The sequence below is a fragment of the Dermacentor andersoni genome, chromosome 4, assembly GCF_023375885.2.
Source record: "Dermacentor andersoni chromosome 4, qqDerAnde1_hic_scaffold, whole genome shotgun sequence".
Taxonomy (NCBI): domain Eukaryota; kingdom Metazoa; phylum Arthropoda; class Arachnida; order Ixodida; family Ixodidae; genus Dermacentor; species Dermacentor andersoni.
In genome coordinates this window covers 60134171-60155850 of record NC_092817.1, presented here as the reverse complement: position 1 = coordinate 60155850, position 21680 = coordinate 60134171, and the positions used below count along the sequence as shown (strand labels likewise).

The 21680-nt window shown below is 45.8% G+C and overlaps 1 protein-coding gene across 3 annotated transcripts; it reads left to right on the top strand.

The window, feature by feature from the left end:
- Positions 1-857: 857 nt before the first annotated feature.
- Positions 858-13614, top strand: LOC126536165 (monocarboxylate transporter 5-like). 3 transcript variants are annotated; one of them, XM_050183040.3, is made up of 4 exons: positions 858-1564; positions 8114-8271; positions 9352-10440; positions 11561-13614. In XM_050183040.3, exons 1-4 carry the CDS (start codon positions 1332-1334, stop codon positions 11740-11742), a joined length of 1662 nt encoding a protein of 553 aa, XP_050038997.1. In that variant the 5' UTR covers positions 858-1331; the 3' UTR covers positions 11743-13614. The 3 variants fall into 3 exon arrangements, with proteins under 3 accessions (XP_050038997.1, XP_050038999.1, XP_054929812.1); XM_050183042.3 differs by having other exon boundaries at positions 1387-1564; positions 8128-8271; XM_055073837.2 differs by lacking the exon at positions 858-1564 and having other exon boundaries at positions 7563-8271.
- Positions 13615-21680: the final 8066 nt, after the last annotated feature.

Below are 21680 nucleotides of genomic sequence, written 5' to 3'. Positions count from 1 at the left end.
TCGGCCCTATAAACTTGTAAAAGTTCGCTTACTAACTAAATTAACAGTGATGTAATGTGTAAGCGTGACTGAACGAGGATGTAGAAAGAAACAGACACACAGTGACATCGCTGTCTCTGTGTGTCTGCTTCTCCGTCCTCGTTCAGTCACGCTTACACATTCTATCAAGGATTCAAACAATTAGCCCGTCAACGTGTTTTAACTAACTTAACCAGCACGATGTCAGGACAAGAGGGTGTTATTAGAGAATCAAATTGGAAAAAGAATTATGGGGTTTTACGTGCCAAAACCACTTTCTGATTATGAGGCACGCCGTAGTGGAGGACTCCGGAAATTTCGACCACCTGGGGTTCTTTAACGTGCACCTAAATCTAAGTACACGGGTGTTTTCGCATGTCGCCCCCATCGAAATGCGGCCGCCGAGGCCAGGATTCAGTCCCGCGACCTCGTGCTCAGCAGCCTAACACCATAGCCACTGAGCAACCACGGCGGGTTCAAATTGGAAGCCGTGACTTGCTTTAAGCACAGGGGCAGTACAGTCCCGCGACATTCGCAGAGCTGAAAACGCAGCGACGTATACTGCAGGCGCATGTAGCGGTTCAACTAGAAAAAAGCAGGGTTGCTCTATACTCGTAGTCCTGTCTTGTGTAAGCGTTGTACTGTTAAGGAATAATTAACGCTGAATGACGAGGACCGAAATAGAACCAAGTAAACAGGAGAAAATCACTTGTCCCGTTTTCTTGTTCCTGCCTAGGTCAGCGTCTTCATTTCGGGCTCATTAATCTTTCTCAGCACAATATGAGCCAATATGAATATAACTAGCCCAGCAACTATTAATATTAAATGCCGTACAACACGCGCCGCAGTCGTATCATTGTGGCACTCTTTGGAGAGCATCAAAAATTACACATTCTTCGGTCTTTCTGCCCTTTGCTTTTCCCATGGCGTTGGCCTCTGCCTTAATATATGACTGTGGTTCAATGAACTGCTTCGACAAATCCAATTGTTTTCTACCCTGGGCGAGCACCTCCTGTCAGTTTTTTTTTTTTTGTCAGATATTTTTTCATCAATTAACTTCAAGCCAGTATTAAATAGAATTGCCGCATGAACAGGCTCTTCCCCTCACTTTTTTACTTGTAATTTCTTTTTGTTTACCGGAGAGGTACAATAAAAATATCTTACGTTGTTTTTTACGGCATGCCATGAGAATCCTACTGCGTTGATCGTGTCTATACGGGCTTCTTTAACCTGGCTGTCGAGTGAAATCAGGAGCTAAGTGAGGGGCTCACGATAAGCCTTCTCTCGTATCTTGCCGCTTGGCAGACCATTTCATGCGCGCTGCGTATGTCTTGCAGTCCCATGGCATACACGTTGCGGCGTATAAGCATGGATTCGCCTCGCAGTTGGGTGGTCGCAGCGGCTTGCTGCTGGATAAATGTTTTCACTTTCTCCCTGATCCGCTCGGCCGCCGTGACGTACGTGGCGCTGCTGCATGCCTTCCCGGTGACCAGGGAACGGGCGTCGTGGCCCGTCAACATTACTGTCGTCTGCTACTTCCTTACAGGTGTGTAGCCACACTCGCAGAAGGCTTCCTCATATTATTTTTTTTTCCTTTTCAATGATGTAAGCTTCTTGATTGAATTTCCGACCTATCTTTTGCGACAAACCTTTTTCAACAGTCGTTGCACTCTCTTCCCGATTGCTGCGGGCCCTCAGGGGAAAACGACGTCTTCAAAGGTCCTGTGCGTAAGAGCACTGTTTTTGCAGGCTGCCCACAATCGCTTTTCCTTAGGCGTCCAATGCAGGGTACACGAGCGTTTTTTGCATCCCGCCTCCATCGGAATGCGGCTGCCGCGCCTGGGAATCGAGCCCACGACCTCGTGCCCAGCAGCACAAGGTCATAGCCACTGAGTCACCGCGGCGTCTCTTGCGTAGGCTTCATTTACCTTTTAATGCGCGAACTCGAACGTCAGAGCTGAGTGCTCTTAGCGTAGCTATCTACAACTGTAACACACGCATTACGAGTGTGAAAATTGCTACCTCCTATGGGCCGAGACTATTCCTGCACACTGGGTGTTTCACGCAATTTCGTAGAAGCTTTACAGAGATAGAGAGAGATAATCTTTATTTCTTAAGGACTCTTAGTGCGAAGCTTCGCTGTCGGCGTCCAACCGGGTCCCCAGTCTTTAGAGGAACGTGGTATGTCTCGTTTGGTCTGTGTTTTCGTCTCGCGCAAATTGCTATTTTAAGGCGAAGCTTTCCTTGCCCGAAGTCTTTTGTGCAAATTTATTTAATATTCCACGCAAACGTTGCTTGACATTTTTTAGAGAACATTCAGAAACACTTGACGCAGTATCTTCGCTGAACGTGTGGTTCACCTTTACAGCTTCGTACTTGCTTTCGAGTGGTTGACGATATTCCCTTTCACGAAGACCTTCTTTCCACCTCGCGGATTACCACTGAACTTGCTGCTTATTCGACGGACTCTATGTTTTTTTTTTTCTTTTCAATAATGCGCCTTTCACGCGATTCTCACTCCTGAGCTCTGAACAAGGGTCCCAAAACGAAGAAACAGCAGCACTGAGCATTTGCATGTCTAGATTGCAACGCACTCGACAGCGTTATCAACCAATGAACTCCGTGTGCTGCTTGAAATCAAAGGGCGTGTATAGGGACATCCAAGGCCGCCTAGACAACCTGCATTGTATCGTAAACTTTAGTCGATGATGGAAAGCTGCCACAGACACCTTTGACAATAGCTAGAGGGGCGAAAAACAGCGATCCGCACTGTTGCAAGCAGCTGTCTCCAAGCAAACAAGAATAAAGTGGCGAGGCTTGTATATAAATAGCCCTACACGAGAAGCACGTTTCATCTAAAGGAATCGTTTCCTACGTCCGCCTGGCTTGAGTTCGAAATGTATTCTAGATTACGTCCCTATACACGTTTTGTACGTCGTATGAGAATTTTTTGTATTGTGTAGCCTGGGAATATTAGGAGGGTTGAGTGCAATTGAACAGGTCTGTGTAATTCGTTGGACAGGTATAACGTGGTCTACTGTGCAGAGTAACCAAAAACGCCTCAAGAAAAGAAGAGCATGGCTGAGGCTGGCAGAGGATTGATCAGATTAGGAAATTGGCATCGATAGGATGGAGTTCGTGGACAAAGGGCTTGAGTTATTGGTGATTACTGGGAGAGGAATTCACATGACAGATATACTTGAATAGGATAGTGATGGTAGGAATGACACGTATTTTAGAGTTGGTAGCGTTTGCAATAATTGTTCAGGAAGGCAAATCGCAATCACTTATCACGACACTTCTCTATTGTTAAGCAATGCTCGTGACTGCTTTCAGGTTGCTCCTTTTTTTTTTCTGACGAGGGTTTCATATGCAAATGAATGCGGCAGTGAATTACGTCTAAATATTGCATACGAGGCTATAGCTGACGCCATCGAGGCTAAATGTAATACTGCCATCTTTTAGAACAAATAAACACGACAGCCAACACGCTCCTTTTGAGGAGAGACAAAGGGTTACATAATTTTACAAGCAACATAGCGAGAACAAGCCCATTTCCACCGATTGCAAGCGAAACTGATTAGCCTGGAATTGGACGTTTTCATTTCTTATTTTTTTAAATATTCTGCGCAACTTATTGAGTTGGAATGGATACACAACTATTTTTCACAGGTGTTACCTAGGTGCTATGACCGAGGAAGTGCTTCAAACAGGAGATTGATGTTTCAATCGTCTTTTACAGTAGAGGTGTTCCATTGTGTATTCTGCTGTTTGCTCAGTGCTCTGACTATTTGTGTTTTATGACAAGCCTGTGTCTCAAAACTGCGAGCTGGGTGAATTGGCAGTTTAACGTGGTCGAAGACGAACAGCGTCGAGGGAGCAGAGGGCGAAAGAATCAGACAGCACAGACGCTTTGTTCCCCATTGTTCCTACGCGTGTCGCACGCTTCCTCTTTCTTTTAGGGAGAGAAAGAGAGAGCAAGACGCGGATGGTGTTTTTAATGGCTACTATCTTTAGTGGTCAGTGGCAGTAGGCGAGCCACAAGTTTTTCGCTTGCTGCTTAGGGTACACAGCGCAGCGGTTGAGGAGACGAATACAGCATGAACGCACGCGCACCCAAACCTGCGTGAAGCAAAGCGGCCAGCTTTCATTGTGCTTGTGTATGTGTGAGTGCCTTGACAGGCGTTTACCTCAGGCCGACCTCACTGTGTTTCCTCTAATAAATCACTCTCTCTTCCTCTCCAGTGCCTTCTCACACCGCCATTAGTCAAACGGTATGGAGGTCCTGTCTGTAGCTTTGCCTCTGTCTTCAACAGCACTGCGCAGAAGAGGGGGATGTTAAACCACGTCTGACTAAGAAAAGTGAGGTTACTCTGGCTCAACCTTTCAGGTTTGGGGTTCAGTTTAACAGGCTTTGTACCGCACGCCTAGAGCACACAGCACGCTTTAAGCTGAAGCGTGGTGATTAAACAAACGAACTGCACGTAGACCTTCTAGGCTTTGTAATAATATTTTAGTGATATGCTAGTCACGTTGCCTTCCGCAAACAGTTCCGCAAAAATACGAGGAGGACAGGACAGAAAATGTAGTTAAAGCGAGTATTCAAACAGGTTGAAGAAGAGAACTCAAAAGCAAGAGCAGGTTCCTTCAATGAGAACTTATTGTTCTTTATTTTAAAGCTCAGAGTTTCTTGATAAAATTGAAGGATTCAGTAAAACGTACGCCGACTTTATTATTTGCATATGCAATGTTTTGCTCCTAGAGGCCACTACAGCACACACACACACGCTCGCTTGCTTGCTATGATTACCGTTCGCCACGTGAAGCAACCATATACGCAAGAAACTTTTTCTTAGACCTAACCGTCTCCCTTTCTCACGCTCCCAACAGTTCCTGCCGTGAACGGGCTCCACGTTTGGTGCGTTGAATGGCTTAAGTTAGACGGCGTTCTCTTTTTTTTTTTTTGCACCGTCTGACATTGACTGAAAGTCGGCGCTAGGCGCTCGAAAAGAGGATTACATGCCAGCAGCAACCGGTACTGTTCGAAGTGGCCGATATTCCTGGAAATGGAACGTCAAGGCGCCATGTTTCCCAGAATGTCCGACCAAGTAGGAAAGGTATTAACGCGCGACCCGAGAACAGTGATTTCAGGGACGGAGAACCAAGTTTGTGGGCATTCAACTTTATAACTTTCTGACTGCAGTTTTCGGGGGTCCTCAGGTCGTTGCAAATAATCTAACGCTATTTGCATTTGATTCTTACATTTCTTCTTTGTGGTGAGCCATATAGAAGATAAAAGTATCAGAAGAATGCTTAATTTATGTTAATTAGAAGAAGAATGTCTTATTTATGTTAATGACCTACCTCCTTCATTGACGTCTCACATTCACTTGTTTGGTGACGATTGCGTGATATATTGTGAAATAAGTACTAACGACGACACTAATGTTCTTCGGTCTGACTTGGACTATGTGATTGATTGATGTAACACTTGGCTAATGCAACCTAATATTAATAAATGTAAGGTTATGCGCGTGCAGAGGAACACCAGTACTCATCCTACTTACTATTTAAATGAAATTCCTCTAGAACCCGTTAGCTCGTACAAATAATTAGGAGTTCATATAACAGCAAATGTAACCTGGAAACTTCACACTGAGTATATAACAAGCAAAGCTAATAGCACGCTTGGTTACTTACAGCATCACTTTTCCAAAGCACCATCATTCTAAAAATTATTACTTTACCAGTCACTAGCGCGTCCAAAGTTAGAATACGCTGCAGCTGTGTGGGACCCGTACTATGAAAACCTTATTTCTTCACTCGAGCTTGTTCAAAATAATTCAGTCCGATTCACATTTTCAAATTATAACCGTACCGCTAGCGTAACATCAATGAAGGTCAATCTGTTTCTTCCATCACTTGCATCTCGTAGAACAATAGCACGTTTGACACTGTTTCACAAATTTTATTGCCATTCCTCCCTTCACAGTAACTTCATTTTTCAGCCTCATTACCTGTCGAGCCGCATCGATCATCGCCATAAAGTCGGACTTCAAACAAGCAACACTAACACTTTCAGTGAATCCTTTTTTCCCAGATTATCACGGCAGTGGAACCGCCATCCCTGTGAAATTGTCTGTATTGTCGACAACAAACTCTTTCGTAAGGCATTAGCTAAAATTGTATAGTTAGGAATCATCAACATGTTATTTCATTTATTTGCCGTTCTTGCAAGCTATTAGGCAAGACATTACGTAGTATTGTATAATTGTATATGAATTACTAATATGCTACATTGCTTATTTTTCGTATTTCATTGTTATGCTTCCCTTTATCCCACTCCCCTCTGTAATGCCTTCGGGCCTTGAGGGTACTATAAATAAATAAATAAATAAATAAATAAATAAATAAATAAATAAATAAATAAATAAATAATAACACGTAAGGAGGTACGAAGGGCTCGATTCCTTTTCTCGTTCATCGCACAGTGAGGGCCTGAGATAGCATAAAAAGTTTTATTGGCCAGTTTGTCGGCTCATACGTTCCCGTATAGCGCACGTGACGTGTGCGGTTGAAAGGACGCTCCTCCACAGCCGCCGCCATGCCCGTCAGCGGCGCTGGTTAACACTCTCAAGTAAGGAGTCTTCATACACGCACACACACGATCCTCTATTTTTTATTTTTTTCCACGTGGATGCTATGTTCTTCGACAAGAGTGGAGAAGTATTTCGATAAACATTCTTCAACAACAGCACGCGCTCAAGCGCGTAGGCGGACGTTTGGAGGCTTCCTACTCCCAGGGCTAATCTTGCACACAAACATCAACATCAAAGAAAGATGACGGGTAGACGGCAGCCATGGTGGTGGCTTAATGTGGTAAATCTCCGCAAATATAATGCTGAGGATGTGGGCTAGCTCCGGCTCTCACCTACGGCGAGTCGTCCTTTTTGGCCACTATTCTCGTTCCTTTCTTCATTATTTATACATTTCAATGAAACATAACGAATAATTTCCCACATGCTTTCTCTGATCCCGCGGTCTGTTTCCTTCAGACGGTTGTTCCTTCATACGGCTGCAACAAAAAAAAAAAAAAAAAAAAAATTGATCCCCTCGGATCCTCTTACGCCTCTCGTATAATAGAATTGTAAGTTGGATGATTTCGTATGGTCTTTCACTTTGCTACCAAAGCGCGACACGAAACGACGGAGGTAAGAAAGAAAGGAATGTAATGATCTTTCTGACACAAAAGCTAATGTCGTTAATCCCGTGACTTTTATACTGGAGTTAAGTGCACGTTTTAAATGCTGATTTTGAATTGATTTTGCGAATATGTCATGTGAACGTGCTTTAAATAGAATTACCTCTACACTTACAAATTTCTTACTCCAGCCTGAATTGTCTAAACTGGATACGACGTTTATCGCTAACTATTGTATAACTTCCATTTCCATAATGGGGAATTTATGTGCCACTTTCCTTGCTCCTGTTCATTGTTTAACCTTATTGTAAGCCCCCCCCCCCCCCAGGCTCCGCTTCGGAGCCTGTGAGGACCTTGAATGAATAAATATAGGAAGATATAGCAGGCTCTATCAAATGAATTTTTTTAAAAGAAACGCACTGTACGTACCTTGCTGGTGGCACATGCGGAAAATGCGGAGTGACGTAAAGATAGAGACAACATAAAACTAAAAAGAAGCAACCATGCCTATTACCCACTCTACAAGCGAGAAACAGCAAAACAGACACACGTGAACGAGCTGACCTGTGGTATAAATACATTTCACATTTCAGGCCAAATGGTTACTGGGCTATTTTTTTTTTCTAGATTATGCAGAATTCTAAAAAAAATCGTCTGTCGAAGACAGCACAGTTCTAGTCATCGAGCTGGATATTACTCGAAAAGGCGTACAGAACTTGCGCGAGAAGTCGAAATGCATAATCGACTAATTAACAAAATTTCGGGGACAAAAGTTTTAAACTTATTACTTTACGGCTTTAGTTGCATTGACTGTGACGTCAATGCAACTTCGGGGATTTTTTTTTTTTTTTTTTTTCTGCTGTGGGCAGGTTTGCACCGCGCTCTCTTCCACAGACAATATACCGCAGGTCCCATTGCCGGAGTCCTGGCCAGGTACATACCGATATGGAAGCTGTCCGTGGTCGGTTGCCTCGGCGGTTCTCTCGCCATATGCGTCTGCTTCTTCGCGCCCTCCATGCTTTTCCTGGACATCTTCCTTGGTGTCGTCCACGGTGGGTGTACTGTTGATTCAGCGCACTCGTCACACAGGTGATGCCGCGTGTCCTTGGTCATCCGTGACATAGCTGTAATGCCCAAGCTCGAGGAAACCAGCTGCACTTTAGAGGAACCATCTGTCGACTGTTTCCATCTAACAAAACCATTTAAGGAAAAAAAGGGGGGGGGGGGGAGGGGAAGGCAATGACGACAGAAAAGGCATACTGAGGGGTTAGCGTTGATATGGGCGTGATGCCCCTTTTAGGAGACGATTGCTAGAACGCTTTTATTTTTCTCTTTGCCCTGTTTATGTATGCTTACATGAATAATAATAATAATAATAATAATAATAATAATAATAATAATAATAATAATAATAATAATAATGATGATGATGATGGTGACGACGATGACGACAGCGAATAAGAAAGACAAGAATGCAATGCGCGTAGTACCTGTGTCAATTTTTTAACAATCTTAGAGTCTGCGAAAGAGCTGAATGGTACGGCAGCAGAGGCGCACATTCTGAAATTCGATGTTTGCATCCGCAACTCCATACGTAAAGCGTTTCTTCGTTGGGCGGCGTTCGGCAGACCTACATTCATGATAGCGATCTGCGTGATAACGCCACTATCCCGGCGGAGATGGGCAACTGCAGAAGGCACTGATCCGAGACAAGATTTGCGAATGTGAGCCTAGATTTGCAGCACCCTGCGCTTGTGCATGTGACCCAAACAGTGATGCGTATGCCGTGTTTTGCTGGCCGCATGCACGAATAGCGCCCGGTGGCTTCGCATCGCAAACTTTTGCCTCCAGTAGTATACGTACAGTCGAGAGCAAAAGTCTAGAGACCATGGCATCAGGGAAAAAAGTAATTTCTTCTAGCACAGCCGTGCAATGGCAAATCGTTTCAATGCACGACGCTGGTTAAACACGCGAGCGTAAGCAGTACTACTTGATTACAGCCTTTATGCCTAGAAGACTGCGAAGAAAAAGAAATTTAGTGGCACCTCTGGTCCCCATACTTTTGCTCTCGACTGTACATCTTTACAAATGCTACGAACTTTGCTTTGACTAATTTCTTCATCCTAATGCAGGCACCAGTATCGGTTTGCTGAGCCTCTTCAGCGTCGTGGTAAACGAGCACTTTCTCAAGTACCGTGCAGCGGCCTCCGGCATCGCCAACGCGGGCTTCACAGTCGGAGGACTTGTATTCCCGCCGGTCATGAAGGCGCTGGAAGAGAAATACGGAATCCACGGCACATTCTTGATTTTCGGAGCCGCCATGCTCAACTCGGTGGCAGGTGCTTTGCTGCAACGCACGCCGCCGGTGACTCAACCGGAACGGGACAAAACTGGAGCCTCAATCCACGATTCGGATGGAAGAGATGGTATCCTCGAAAATGGCGACGAACTCGTGAGACCCCTTCGGTGTTCCGATTATCCACACCAACTCGATGACGCAGACCTTTGTGGATGCAACCGTACTCCCGATCAATGTTGCCAAAAGTTCAATCTTTTGACAGCTGAAGGGTGCGACGTCGATGGCGATCAACCTCAAAGGGAAGAAACAAAGCTTGGTAGCACTGTTTCAAGCGACTTCAACCACTCGAAAAAGGACGTTTACTTTCTGGCGGAGAAGCACTCTGTACCAGAGCTAGTTGCAAATAACGGAATTCAAAAACCTTTGAACGGAGGGCCTAAAAGTGCCAAAAGAGATTATTTTCTCTCTTTTCTCTTATTACCTGAATATTATCTCATCACCCTTTCCTTTTCCACCATACACTTTAACATGACTACGTATAATACTGTCGTAGTCGACTTCGGAGTGGACCGTGGGCTGTCTGCGTGGAACGCGGTTTACCTGATGTCAGCCTACGCGATGGCCGACCTGCTGGCTCGACTCGGCTCTGGTTTGATCACGGACAGAAAGTACTTGCGAAAGAGCACGATGATGGGGTCTCACCTGGCGCTGTGGGGCGCATTGCTGTGCCTGATGCCCATGTGCAGCTCGTATCCAAGCCAGGTGGCTCTGTCAGTCTTGTTTGGCTGGTGCAATGGCTCAACGATAATACTTATAGTGGTGCTCTTCATGGAGCTGGTGGGCATCGACAAGGTCGGCGTCTGCTTCGGAAGTGCTAATGCACTCGCTGGACTTGTGGGACTCGCAAGGCCGTTGCTAATAGGTGAGCGAAACCAATCTCTTTTATGACTGAGTATACCCGCTTGATCATATACGCTAGATGAGGTTCCATGTTTTGGGAGAAATAGCACAAGAACGCGGACAAAATGTCACACATGCACATGTAACATTCACCATAACATCGACAATCTGTGTATGTTCGACATTGTTTTGAATTCTCTCGACAAAAAAAAAAAAACGGTTTTGCCTTGTCGCGATACTGTATCCCGGCCAGTCTTGACGTAGAGAAAGAACATAAGCAAGAATTTGGCTCGCGCGAGAGTTGAACAAGAGTGTGTGTGTGTGTATGGGGGGGGGAGGGGTGTTGTACTACATAAATGGCTCGCATATACTGCTTAAAACTTTACGTATGTCGACGCTGCGTGAGTAATAACTGGGCCGTAGGCGTCTTGGAAACGATCTTGGGTACTTTGTGTGAATCTGCATCGATCTTCCGAGCCATTCGCCCTTATTTGGCAACGCACACGTGTGCACTAAAGGGTGAAGATAGCAGTCCTCCCCTCCCAACAGTAATAATCGTGTATACATTCTCGCGCCTTCACCCTGTCCTTGTGCTCGCCCTTCGTAATTGCGGTTGCCAGTTCTCAAGTGGATGAAGTCGGGACGTATTAGGAGGGGTGGGGGGAGTGACCGACCCTGTCAGTGCAAGGGGTCTGCAATCCGTACGTGCAACAAAGTCGGGAAAAAAATTAGTCCTACACTGTCGCGATTTACAACAGGAGAGATACAATATAGTTACCTGACAAACACGGCTACCAATACGGATAGAGGTACGTGCATGGTCAGGACCCATAACAGAACTTGAACAAGAACAAAAAGGAAACCGCCTTTATGCTTATGACAATGCAAAAAACACAAAGAATGTGCCAAGGAGCTGTCGCGTATTATAAAAAGGAGATCTGATGTGTTTATTGTTATCTTGTAGGAGGGGGGAAAAAGCAAAAGTTGGAACATTCGGCCGGCCGTTCCGGCTGGGCCAAGTCGGGGCACGGGACATTACCTCGAAAGTCGGTACTGTCGCGCTAAATTGAGGCCTGTTGGCAATCCTAGTCGCAATCGCCGACTTACGAGTGTTATTTTTCGCTTCCGCTCTCTATTCGCAGGATTCTTCAGAGATACTCACGGGGACTACGCTGGCTTATTCAGCCTCATCGGGGGAATGACGATGTGCGTGTCTCTGCTGTGGTTGTATTATCGTGTCAGAGAACGGGGCTCGTCAACGAGAAAAGATGGCCACTCGTCGAGAACCCGCCCAAAACCAAGGGACCGCGTCTCAACATCGTGAGAAAAGTATCGGTCCAAACGAAGAAGTACTACTTTGGGCATTATGTGCTTGTGAGATGATGCCTATATTCACGACGGCGTGGCATACGGGAATAAACTTCAACGAAGCGATGGTTCTGGACTGCGCCAGCACGTGAAATTAGACAAGAACCAACCGGAGGAATATCAATCGCATCGCTATATACTGCAAGTTCGCAATGCATTGATAAAGCAAAGAAATAGATTATTCGGCGTCCATTCTCAATGTTTTGTCCAGTACTACGGAGGAGAGATTCCCACGTTTATTAAAGAAGGCTTAGGGCGCGTCTTGGCGTCTTCCGAGCAACGTCGAGTCTTCTTGTTATCACTGAGCCTCGTAATCGGCCTTTTCCAGTAAATGAACTGCTGAAGGAGAAGAAAAAAGAGAAGAAAAGAGCGGGAGGTTAGCTCATGTAAGTACCAGCTGGCTATGCCCTATGCTCTTGAAAGGACTAAATGGAATAAAATGTTCAAGAACAGACAGGCAGAGAACTTTAATTAGGTCCTGAGGTACGCTACCGTTCAAGGGGGTAGAGCAGCGGGCCGCTCCCACGTCGGGACGGGTAGGCCGAGCATCATCGCCGCTTCTTCGGCCCTCTGGACGGCCCTGAGTTGATGTAGAAGGTCCGAGCTCCTGAGCATGGAGCTCCATTCCTTTTCGGTCGTGCGTTGAGGACCCCGTAATGAGGGGCACTGCCAGAGCATGTGATCTAAAGTACAAGCGGCGCCACAATCTGGGCATGTTGGATAAAGGCCTTCGATGAACTAGCTGTGGGAATGAAGACGAGGGTATGATCTGTTATGAAACATACGGAGGGTAGATGCCTGTGCTCCAGAGAGCATCTCATGAGGAAGCGGGAAGACCCTCCTGCCCAACAGATAATGTTTGACGATCTCATTAAAAGTGAGGAGAACGTTTCTAAAGACCGCTATAGATTGAAGTCCGAAGATCCCCCAGGCTGCCCAGCGCGATGAGTTAGTTCGCGCGCTCGGGCATGGGCGATCTCGTTCAGGTTGGCCATAACGTTAATAAAGAACTAATAAATTAAGAGAAAAACAATTCACACAATAACGCGATGCAAGGCGCTACAAATTTCCAAGTCGGTCGCACAATCCCCAAGTTCTTCAGTATCTAAGTAACGCAATTAAGGCTATAAGTCCTGGAGCCAGTGCGGATTAGTGTGCTAGGACTTTCTTCTCCGTCAAGGAATGATCGTCCAATCTGTAGAGCAGGTACTTGCAGAGCAGGTACTTGCAGTCGTGTCCTCGCAGCCGCAGTTGTCTCAAGCAGTGCTGTCGGCCATTCCAATGCGGAAGGAATAGGCGTTCGTGAATGCTATACGCCGAGCGACAGGCGGCACAGAAGTGTTTCTTCGGCTCATGGTATCCCTGGTGAAAGACTGAGTTTGCAGACGTGGATCCATTCTGTAGAGATGTGTGCGTGGATTATTTACTTGAGTTCCGCTGTATAAGTGTAAGCTCGAGATCGCGCGGGAGCGAGCGAAGCCTTATTGCTGCGTCTTTTCTCTACAGTGGTATTATTGGTATACAGTTGCCACCGTCGTAGACCGATCGGGCAGCAACATCTGGACTGTAGTTACCATAAATTCCGCAGTGACCCGGCATCCACTGATGGATGATGATGTGCCCGTTGTCGACTGCATGGTGGTGAAGTATATAGTCGGATGTCTGCGACTATAGCTGCTCGTTCGGTCCGTGATAGAATGCATGGGGACCGCATGGCGCTGGCGAGCTGCCTTCGAGTCACGAAAGATATGGACTGTGAATGTGATGATTTGTGACCAATAAACTCCAGAGCAGCACGGATAGCTGTGAGTTCTGTGGCCGCCGGTGATGTAATGTGAGACGTCTTGAATTGGATGATGATGTTTAGAGAACTTCTGGGTTTTCGTGCTTTACGTGCTAAAACCAAAATTTGATTATGAGGCACGCCATAGTGAGGGACTCCGGATTAATTTTGACCGCCAACGGATCTTTAACGTGTCCCCAATACACGGGACAAGGGCGTTTTTTGCATTTCGTGCCCATCGAAATGCGGCCGCCGCGGTCGGGTTCGAGGACTTCTAGACACGCGTACTGCATTCTAACGCAACACGACGACCACCCACTAAACAACTGCCTTCAGGAAAGAAACAAAAGTGAAAACCCATAAGGTTACTCAGGATCATATTACGTTATTACCGAATTTTGGACTCACCGGGGTGGCTTAGTGGATATGGCGTTGCACTGCGCTACTAAGCCTGAGGTTGCGGGCTCGATTCCCAGCCGCGGAGGCCACCTTTCAATGGGGGCGAAATGCAAAAGCGCTCGGGGTCCATGCATTGAGTGCACGTTAAAGAGCTCCGGGTGGTCAAAATTAATCCGGAGTTTCCTACTTCGGCGTGCCTCATATATCGTGGTTATGACACGTAAACAACCCAGAATTTACTTTCTTTTTCACCGAGTTCTCAAACATGCAGAATGGATCTCAGCCACCCTCCTTGGGTGCTGACAACACTCAAGATAGACTTGTCAGTCGCAGGTATTATACGTAAGAAAGGTGTGTTCATGATAAAACAACTTGCACTATACTAAATTTACTCCTTTTATCCACAGCATATCCATGTGTACTTACGGACGGATCGTGCCAAAATAGTTTGTCTGCATCCGAACTCGCCATACCGGGCCTGAAGCAAGAACAAACGTTTAGATTATCCCGAGTGATATCTATCGTCACCCAACTATTTGCGATCTTCTCCCTCTCTTTTCATATTTTTTTCTCACGCTTTTATTTTTGTCACGCTCTTCTTTCCGTCTTTACTTTCCCTTTCCCTTCCCCTAGTGCAGGGTAGCAAACCGGAGGTTCTAACTCTGGTTAACCTCTCTGCCTTTCTCTCATTTGCATCTCTCTCTCTCTCTCTCTTTGTCTTGCGTTTCATAGCGTCCTCAAGCCGCCCTTACGTCACTAAAGAGCACGGACCTAAATACGTTAACCCGCCGTGGTTACTTAGTGGCTTTGGTGTTGCGCTGCAGCACGACGTCGCGGGATCCAATCCCGGCCACTGCGGCCGCATTTCGATGGGGGCAAAATGCAAGAACACCTGTGCACTTAGATTTAGGTGCACGTTAAAGAACCCCAGGTGGCCAAAATTAATCCGGAGTCCTTCACTGCGGCGTGCCTCACAATCAGATCGTGGTTTTGGCACGTAAAACCCCGTAATTTATTTTATTTTACCTAAATGCGTTGAATGCCCATTTGGTATATGAAACCCTCAAAGAACACACAAATGTAAAAAAAAAATCAATGGATTCCAGGACACCGCAATATTCCTGGAAAAACTGTGCAACTGAAGCTGCTGCGACTTGGACGCATGGAAATGAAAAATACAGTAAATCTCCCTTTTACCCTTACTGAAGTCCCCTCGTTACTGAGACAGATATATCCTCTCGACTTAACCCAAACACCTTAGTTTATCAGAAACCAAAGTTCTCAATGTTATCCTTTATAGACCCTAACATTAAATTGTCCATTCCGCGGAAGTTGAGCAACAACAGAAATTTCGTAACTTTATTGAGCTGTCTGAGGCTTGGCACAACATTTACGCATCACTTTCTGCACAGAATCCAATGCGTTGCTAGTTTGCAGTGCCCTTATGGTCACGATGAAGAAGATGTACACCTCCTTCTCGAGCTCCCACGACACCAAGCGGTGAAGCGAAGATTAAAGGCTGATTTAATGTTGTTAGACCGTACACTGTTCACACTGAAAGAAAAAAAAAAGTACTTGGCCCATGATTATGCGGTCGAGGGCCAAGCATATATATATATTTTTTTTTTCAGAGCGAACGGTCCACGGACTAATAACATTAAATCAGCCGCGTGTCATCGCTTCACCGTATCGTGTCGTGGACACTCGAAAAGGGGATGTTGTAACCGACTGCCTAAATCCGGACACGCGACACACCGATGCAGCGAAATATTCAGGAACTCCGGCCCGTGCGATCAGCATCGTCGATGGAAAGGATAAAGAGAGAATGGCAGCTAGCATCTTAACAGGAGAAATAGGTACGGCAGAAGAAATAGCAACAGCCCTGGTCGTCTGAGCCTGTGGGGAGGGAGCAATAATACTCTCTGATTCACTAGAAGCTTGCCGGAATTTCCGGAAAGCAAGAATCTCTGGGCAAGTCCTACGAATACTTACAGAAACGCCAAAGAAGCACCTATACCAGATATACACATTGTTCGGACTCCGGGGCATTAACCCCTGCTGGGGAATGAGGCAGACGACGCCTCCGCCCGAGCTCACATTCACCGGGCTCTCTCACAGGACGCACCAACGAGGACGGATGAAGTCCCCAAAAAGTACGCCGATGTTTTGCAACACTACAGGCTAGAAAAAAAAAACTTACTCGCCACCTCACTTCAGCCTAACTAGCGAAGAGGCGGTAACCCTTAGGGAAATCGGAAACCAAGAGCTACGTCCACGGTATCCTATTGTACCGAATCTCACTCACTCAGCATTCATATTTCTGCACGTACTGTGATGTCCCAGACACCCTATGCCATATGGTATGGGGATGCAGAGGTATACATGGTACCACAGACACCGAAGCACTAAATTAAGAGCAGTGGGAGGCCAAGCTATGAGACAGGGTACCCTACTCGAACGGTTACGGGAGATGACCATGGCCTGCTACTACCTGGAATAAGGAGGTCGCCCACCTGGGGCGCAGAACACGCTTGCTTAGAATAAAGATTTATTCTCTCTCTCTCTATTGGTCAATGATCAACAATAGGGCTACAGAAAAGGTCACTTGTGCATTTTAATATCTTCTTTGTGAAAGATTATTAGGCTCATACTAAACTTATTGTGGTTGATCACACTAATAAATTTATTTAAATAACACAGGTCGTATATGTGTAACTCACGTCTGATATTAACGAGAAGAAAGGGGGTTAACCGAGGGGTCCGATTTTTATTAGTCATATCAGAAGAAGCCAACAAACACTGACACCAAGGACAACATAGGGGAAATTACTTGTGCTTTTTATTAAAGCACAAGTAATTTCTCCTATGTTGCCCTTGGTGTCAGTGTTTGTTGGCTTCTTCTGATATCACGTCTGATATTCTTATATGTTATTATGTTTTTTTGTTATGCAGATAGTGTGCAGATACGCCAGCCATCTAGTCTGTGAAACTCAACTTTCGGGCGCACTTTTTCAGACCCCTGTGTGTACTTTCACATGTTTATGGAACTATGTGTATCTTTTAGTGTCATCCTTTTATCTTCTCGGTGCCTTCCTTTACCCGTGCGTGTGACTTTACAAACGTTTGTGAAATTTGAGGGTCCCCAGCTGTTACCTTTCAATGTTTTTCGTGCTTTTAGTTTTGCTTGCCCATTGCTGAGGAGTAGCCGGCGCCAATAAAGGCGCAAATAATTCATTTAATGTTATCATAAGAAAAAAAATAAACAACTAACCGAACGTTCCTCGACCTTCAATTATTTTCAATTCATAAAGCACGCGCTGCCGCAGTCCGGCGTCTAACATGACGCGCGCCATTTTTTGGCTTTCAGAAAGACCGGAGTCGGGATTAAAGCCGGCGTCACTCGAGAGTGTGGCCATGCAGTAAATAAAAGAAAAAGAATGAGAGAAACGTGTACTTTACGCCGCGTGGCCGTCTGCGTGGAAACATGTCTGCTTGGCGTCGCTCACAGTCTCCAGCGTAGTCTCAAGCGCCGGAGCACGACGAGTACTGCTTCCGCTCCATTTCCGAATTATTTTGAAACGAACGAATCTATACGTCCTGTTTAAGTTTATTGAACCTACAGCGGTCTGTGGGCGTTTCCCTTTTTTTCTTACCTTTTCTTTTGATGTTGCAATGATGGCTCAGGACGTGACTAGAGCACGTCTTGTGACCTTCGGCCGTCTTTCACTCAGTTCGCCTTCTAGCTGCGTGTAGTGATGCCAGTACGAGTGAGCATGCAGTCATGATTCCGTAATAGACAACAAATGCACCCAAAATGGCTTCCGTGTGTCGATGACAACCGTGCAAGTGCTTGGAGACGAAGGCACGAACAGCAACAGAAAACATTCGAATTGCACTGCTTATTTCTGATACAAAGCAAACGACGGTAAGAAGGAATCATGGGTGAAAACTGCGTATGCACTAAGCCGCTAAGCACAAATGACAGAGCACCGCAGTCAACCTTTCCTGTGACAATGAAACGGGCAAACGCAGCCTAATGGTTGAGAGGGGGAACTGATAGGAAACAATATTAGGGGTGTGCGAGTAGTGATCTTTTTGATCGAGTTGAATACGAATTGAATTCATAGTTCCAGAAGCCAATCGAATCAAAACGAATATCAAATACATTTCGAATAGTTTTCAAATAAACTACAGCCTCTATCACAATTACTAGAAAACGATCTTCACATCCTATTATTCCTAAAGTTAGCAAATTTCTGTCATCAGATGGTACGTTATGAAGCGTTGTTTAGTAAAAAAAAAAAGCACAAATGAAGCATTAGAAGCAGACAAGTAGTTTCTTCGCATGCACAGGACTCTTCAGAGAGTGCGAATGAACGCTGCGTAGCCTGTAAAGTATGGCTACCCAAGCGACGTAGCCGACTCAGCTACGGAAGTTCACGGGTTTTAAGTTTATATTATGCGCGCGGGGGTGAAAGCTTACCGTACGTTAGCTCCAATTTGATGGTTAATTGGGTGCAGTTGAAGTTTTGAATTATCGGAAAAATGACCAATAGCGACTATTCGATTCGAAGATGGAGTCGAATGGGACACTATTCGTTTCGTTATTCCAAAGTTTCGAATATTCGCACACCCCTAAACAAAGTTCGTTGATGAACGCAACGGGCATATGAAATAGACAACTGCTCGTCTGATAGAAGGCAGGAGAACTGGCCAGAGTGAGAGAAAACGTGCCAGATCTTTTCATTTCCGTAAAGTACATAAATTCAGGCTGATGAGAAACGGAGTTTGTACGTATGTACGGGCCACCGACAGCGCCGGAGAGTATGGGCGAAAGCAAACAAGCAAACTAGTGCACACGACACAGCCAATCACGCTTTTATTGAAGGGTTGTATTGGCTCCAAATTACGGCTTTTGTTTTACCGGAACGGCTCCTATTAAACAGTTTGCTTCATATGATTTGTACAGTTTGCCCACAAATTATGTCACCATCTGATGGTAGTACTCAGACATTTGCGCTTGACTCAAATATGACAGAAAAGATGAACAGCACATAAATTAGTCAATAGCATCTTATAATGTAGTTTCTTTTATGTCCACTGCAGGACGGCTGCCTCTCCGAGCGATCGACAATTACTACTGTACTGCGTCAACTGACTACAGGCATAGAATGGAGTCAGCTAGCGCAAGACACGTGTAATTGTAGATCGCTGGAGGAGGCCTTCGTCCTGCAGTGGACATAAAAGATGATGGAGTGAGTGAACATTTTTTCCACAACAGACATAATTATTATGTAGGAAGTTATTATGAAGCAAATTAAGATGATATCAGCCCTCTTCAGTGTTTGGCACTTTTATTAAACCGTAAGGGGCCTTTCCTTAAAGACGTTGAATAATAAAGAGTTTATCTAAAATGAGGGAAGAGGGACAAACGAACTGTTCCGACGACATGTATTCGGCATCTGTCACTCTGCGTCAGTGATCGACACTGCAATGAAATAAAATAGAAGCAACTGGCCAACAGACATCAAGACAAATGACCGGTGGGCTAGTAATAGATAATGAATGTCTCCGTTACCAAACCAATTAATTTGCTAAGGTTAGTTCTTAAATGAAACAATTATGAAAGATGATGGACTCTGTAGGATGTGCCGGCTACCTATCTGCAGTGACACATGCTGAAACTTGTACACGCCGGCTGACATCTGCAAATAATTATACGAAGGTCATAAGCATTCCAAGCCCACGGTTTACAAACTCTCTAAAACGCCTTACCCATTTCTTTTTTCAATCAACACACCCCTTTATCTCCGTGCGCTGTACTTGGTTAAACTCCGCTCATTTCCCCTCTCTCTGTCATGTTTCATCCCTCTCGCAATCATAATTGTTTTTTCTTCCGACGTGCGTGTTGAGTTTCGATATGATTTTCTCACAGGAAGCTGCTGTATTAGCAAGCCACGTAATCGAACAATTCTTTGCGAATGCCCGCAGTACAGTGTGCAGAGACAATTGCTTTCCGTCGTGCTGAACCAGTGTTAGGAATGACCTGCCGAGTTGCGGACCTGCAGGTTTTCTCAGCCAGCTGCAGCTGCAAGCGTTGCGATCTTCCCCGAAGAGGACCAGCGAGGACAGTGCTAACCGACCATGCGCCTCGTTTGGAGGGTCGGTGACGACAGCAGGGCTGGCCACGTTTGGCGCCCCGCGCATTGTTGGCTAATTTGCCGGGTCGTCATGGTCTCTCTGCGGCAGAGGGAGCCTCTTGAGCTGTGTGCTCGTTTGCTGTATGCGTCGTCTTGAGTGCTCCATTTGGGAGCCACGCTAGACAGTGTAAATGTATCCCATGTTCAAATGTAAATAATGTAAATAAATCCTGCTCGCTTAGTCCTGTCGCCCCAAGTTCCTCCGATCGTCCTACAAGCCCGACTCCAAATCCTACAGCTGGTTGACAGCGGTGGGAACGACCTCCAAATCCTATACCAGTTGGATGACTAATCTCTGTCAGAAGAAAGTCGCTACGTCGACGTGCTTAACATTGCATCAGAAGGTGGTGCAAGCGCTACTGCGCTTTTTGAGATCGACTGGCCTGTGTGAACGTCTGCGATTGGAACGCGTTTTCTGTTACCTGTTCCTGTTCCTCTTTCTTTCTTTTCTCTCTCTCTTTTTCTCTTCACCCTCCCTCCAAGCCCTATATCCCCCCAAGTGCAGGGTAGCAAACCGGAAACTCGCTCTGCTTAACCTCCCTGCCTTTCCTCTCTCGCTATCTCTCCCTCGGAACAGTTTTAATGCAGATGGTTTGTGCTTCGACATTTGTATATAGTTTTTATGAAAGAAACTCCACGCACAATTTCGTTGTTCTTCGCAAGCCGTCTCCATCAGGCAGCTTAGTGGCAGAACCGCCGAAAAAAAACGGTCGAATTCCACTCTGGTGGTACCACATAAAGGTCAGTGCCTCAAAAGCGCCATTACTTTTGACACCAACGCCATAGCACAATACTGACTGGTTAAACAGCGTGTAAAACGACCTAGCTTCCGCGTTGTCAGGGGAGGGCTATCATTTGCTCGAAGCCAAACACAGCGAACGAGTGCTGCGGAATGTCGTCGTTACTCTTTACGGCAGTCATGCCGACAGCAAGAACATTCAGAAGACCGGTGCAGCCATAGTCGCCTCGGACGCGTGTACTGTGAAATACTTCAGCACGTTTATACGCTGGTTGTGCCATTTCGCGTGCGAGTGAACGAAGCCCTCGTAAAGGGGTAAAACGCAAAAAAGGGCAGGATTCAGAGCACCAAGGAAATTGTTGAGCTGCTAGCAAAGAACACCTAAACACAATAATTTCTTAGTGCAAAGCAGTACAAGGTCGCGAAAGTCGGTTCTGAAAGGCAAAAATAGTTGCAGCGCACTTCTGACATACTAAAATAAAGAAAACATCCGAGAACACCTATACTCCGTTGATACATCAGGTGCGACGCTGTGTAAGCTGCGCAAGAAGTCCGGTCAGCAAAATTTATCACTCCGCGCGTTCTCATCTGTGCGTCGCTGTGCGCCAGGAGGCGTTTGCTCGCGCGAGCATGCACGTGAGGCTGCCGCGACGGCTAACGAAAAGAAACACCGAAACGCAAATTGATTTAAAACAACGTGTTATCAGCCGTATGCGTACATGGTTTGTTTGTTTCTAAGAGTAAATTCCTTCTTTTGTTCGTTCAAAACAGCT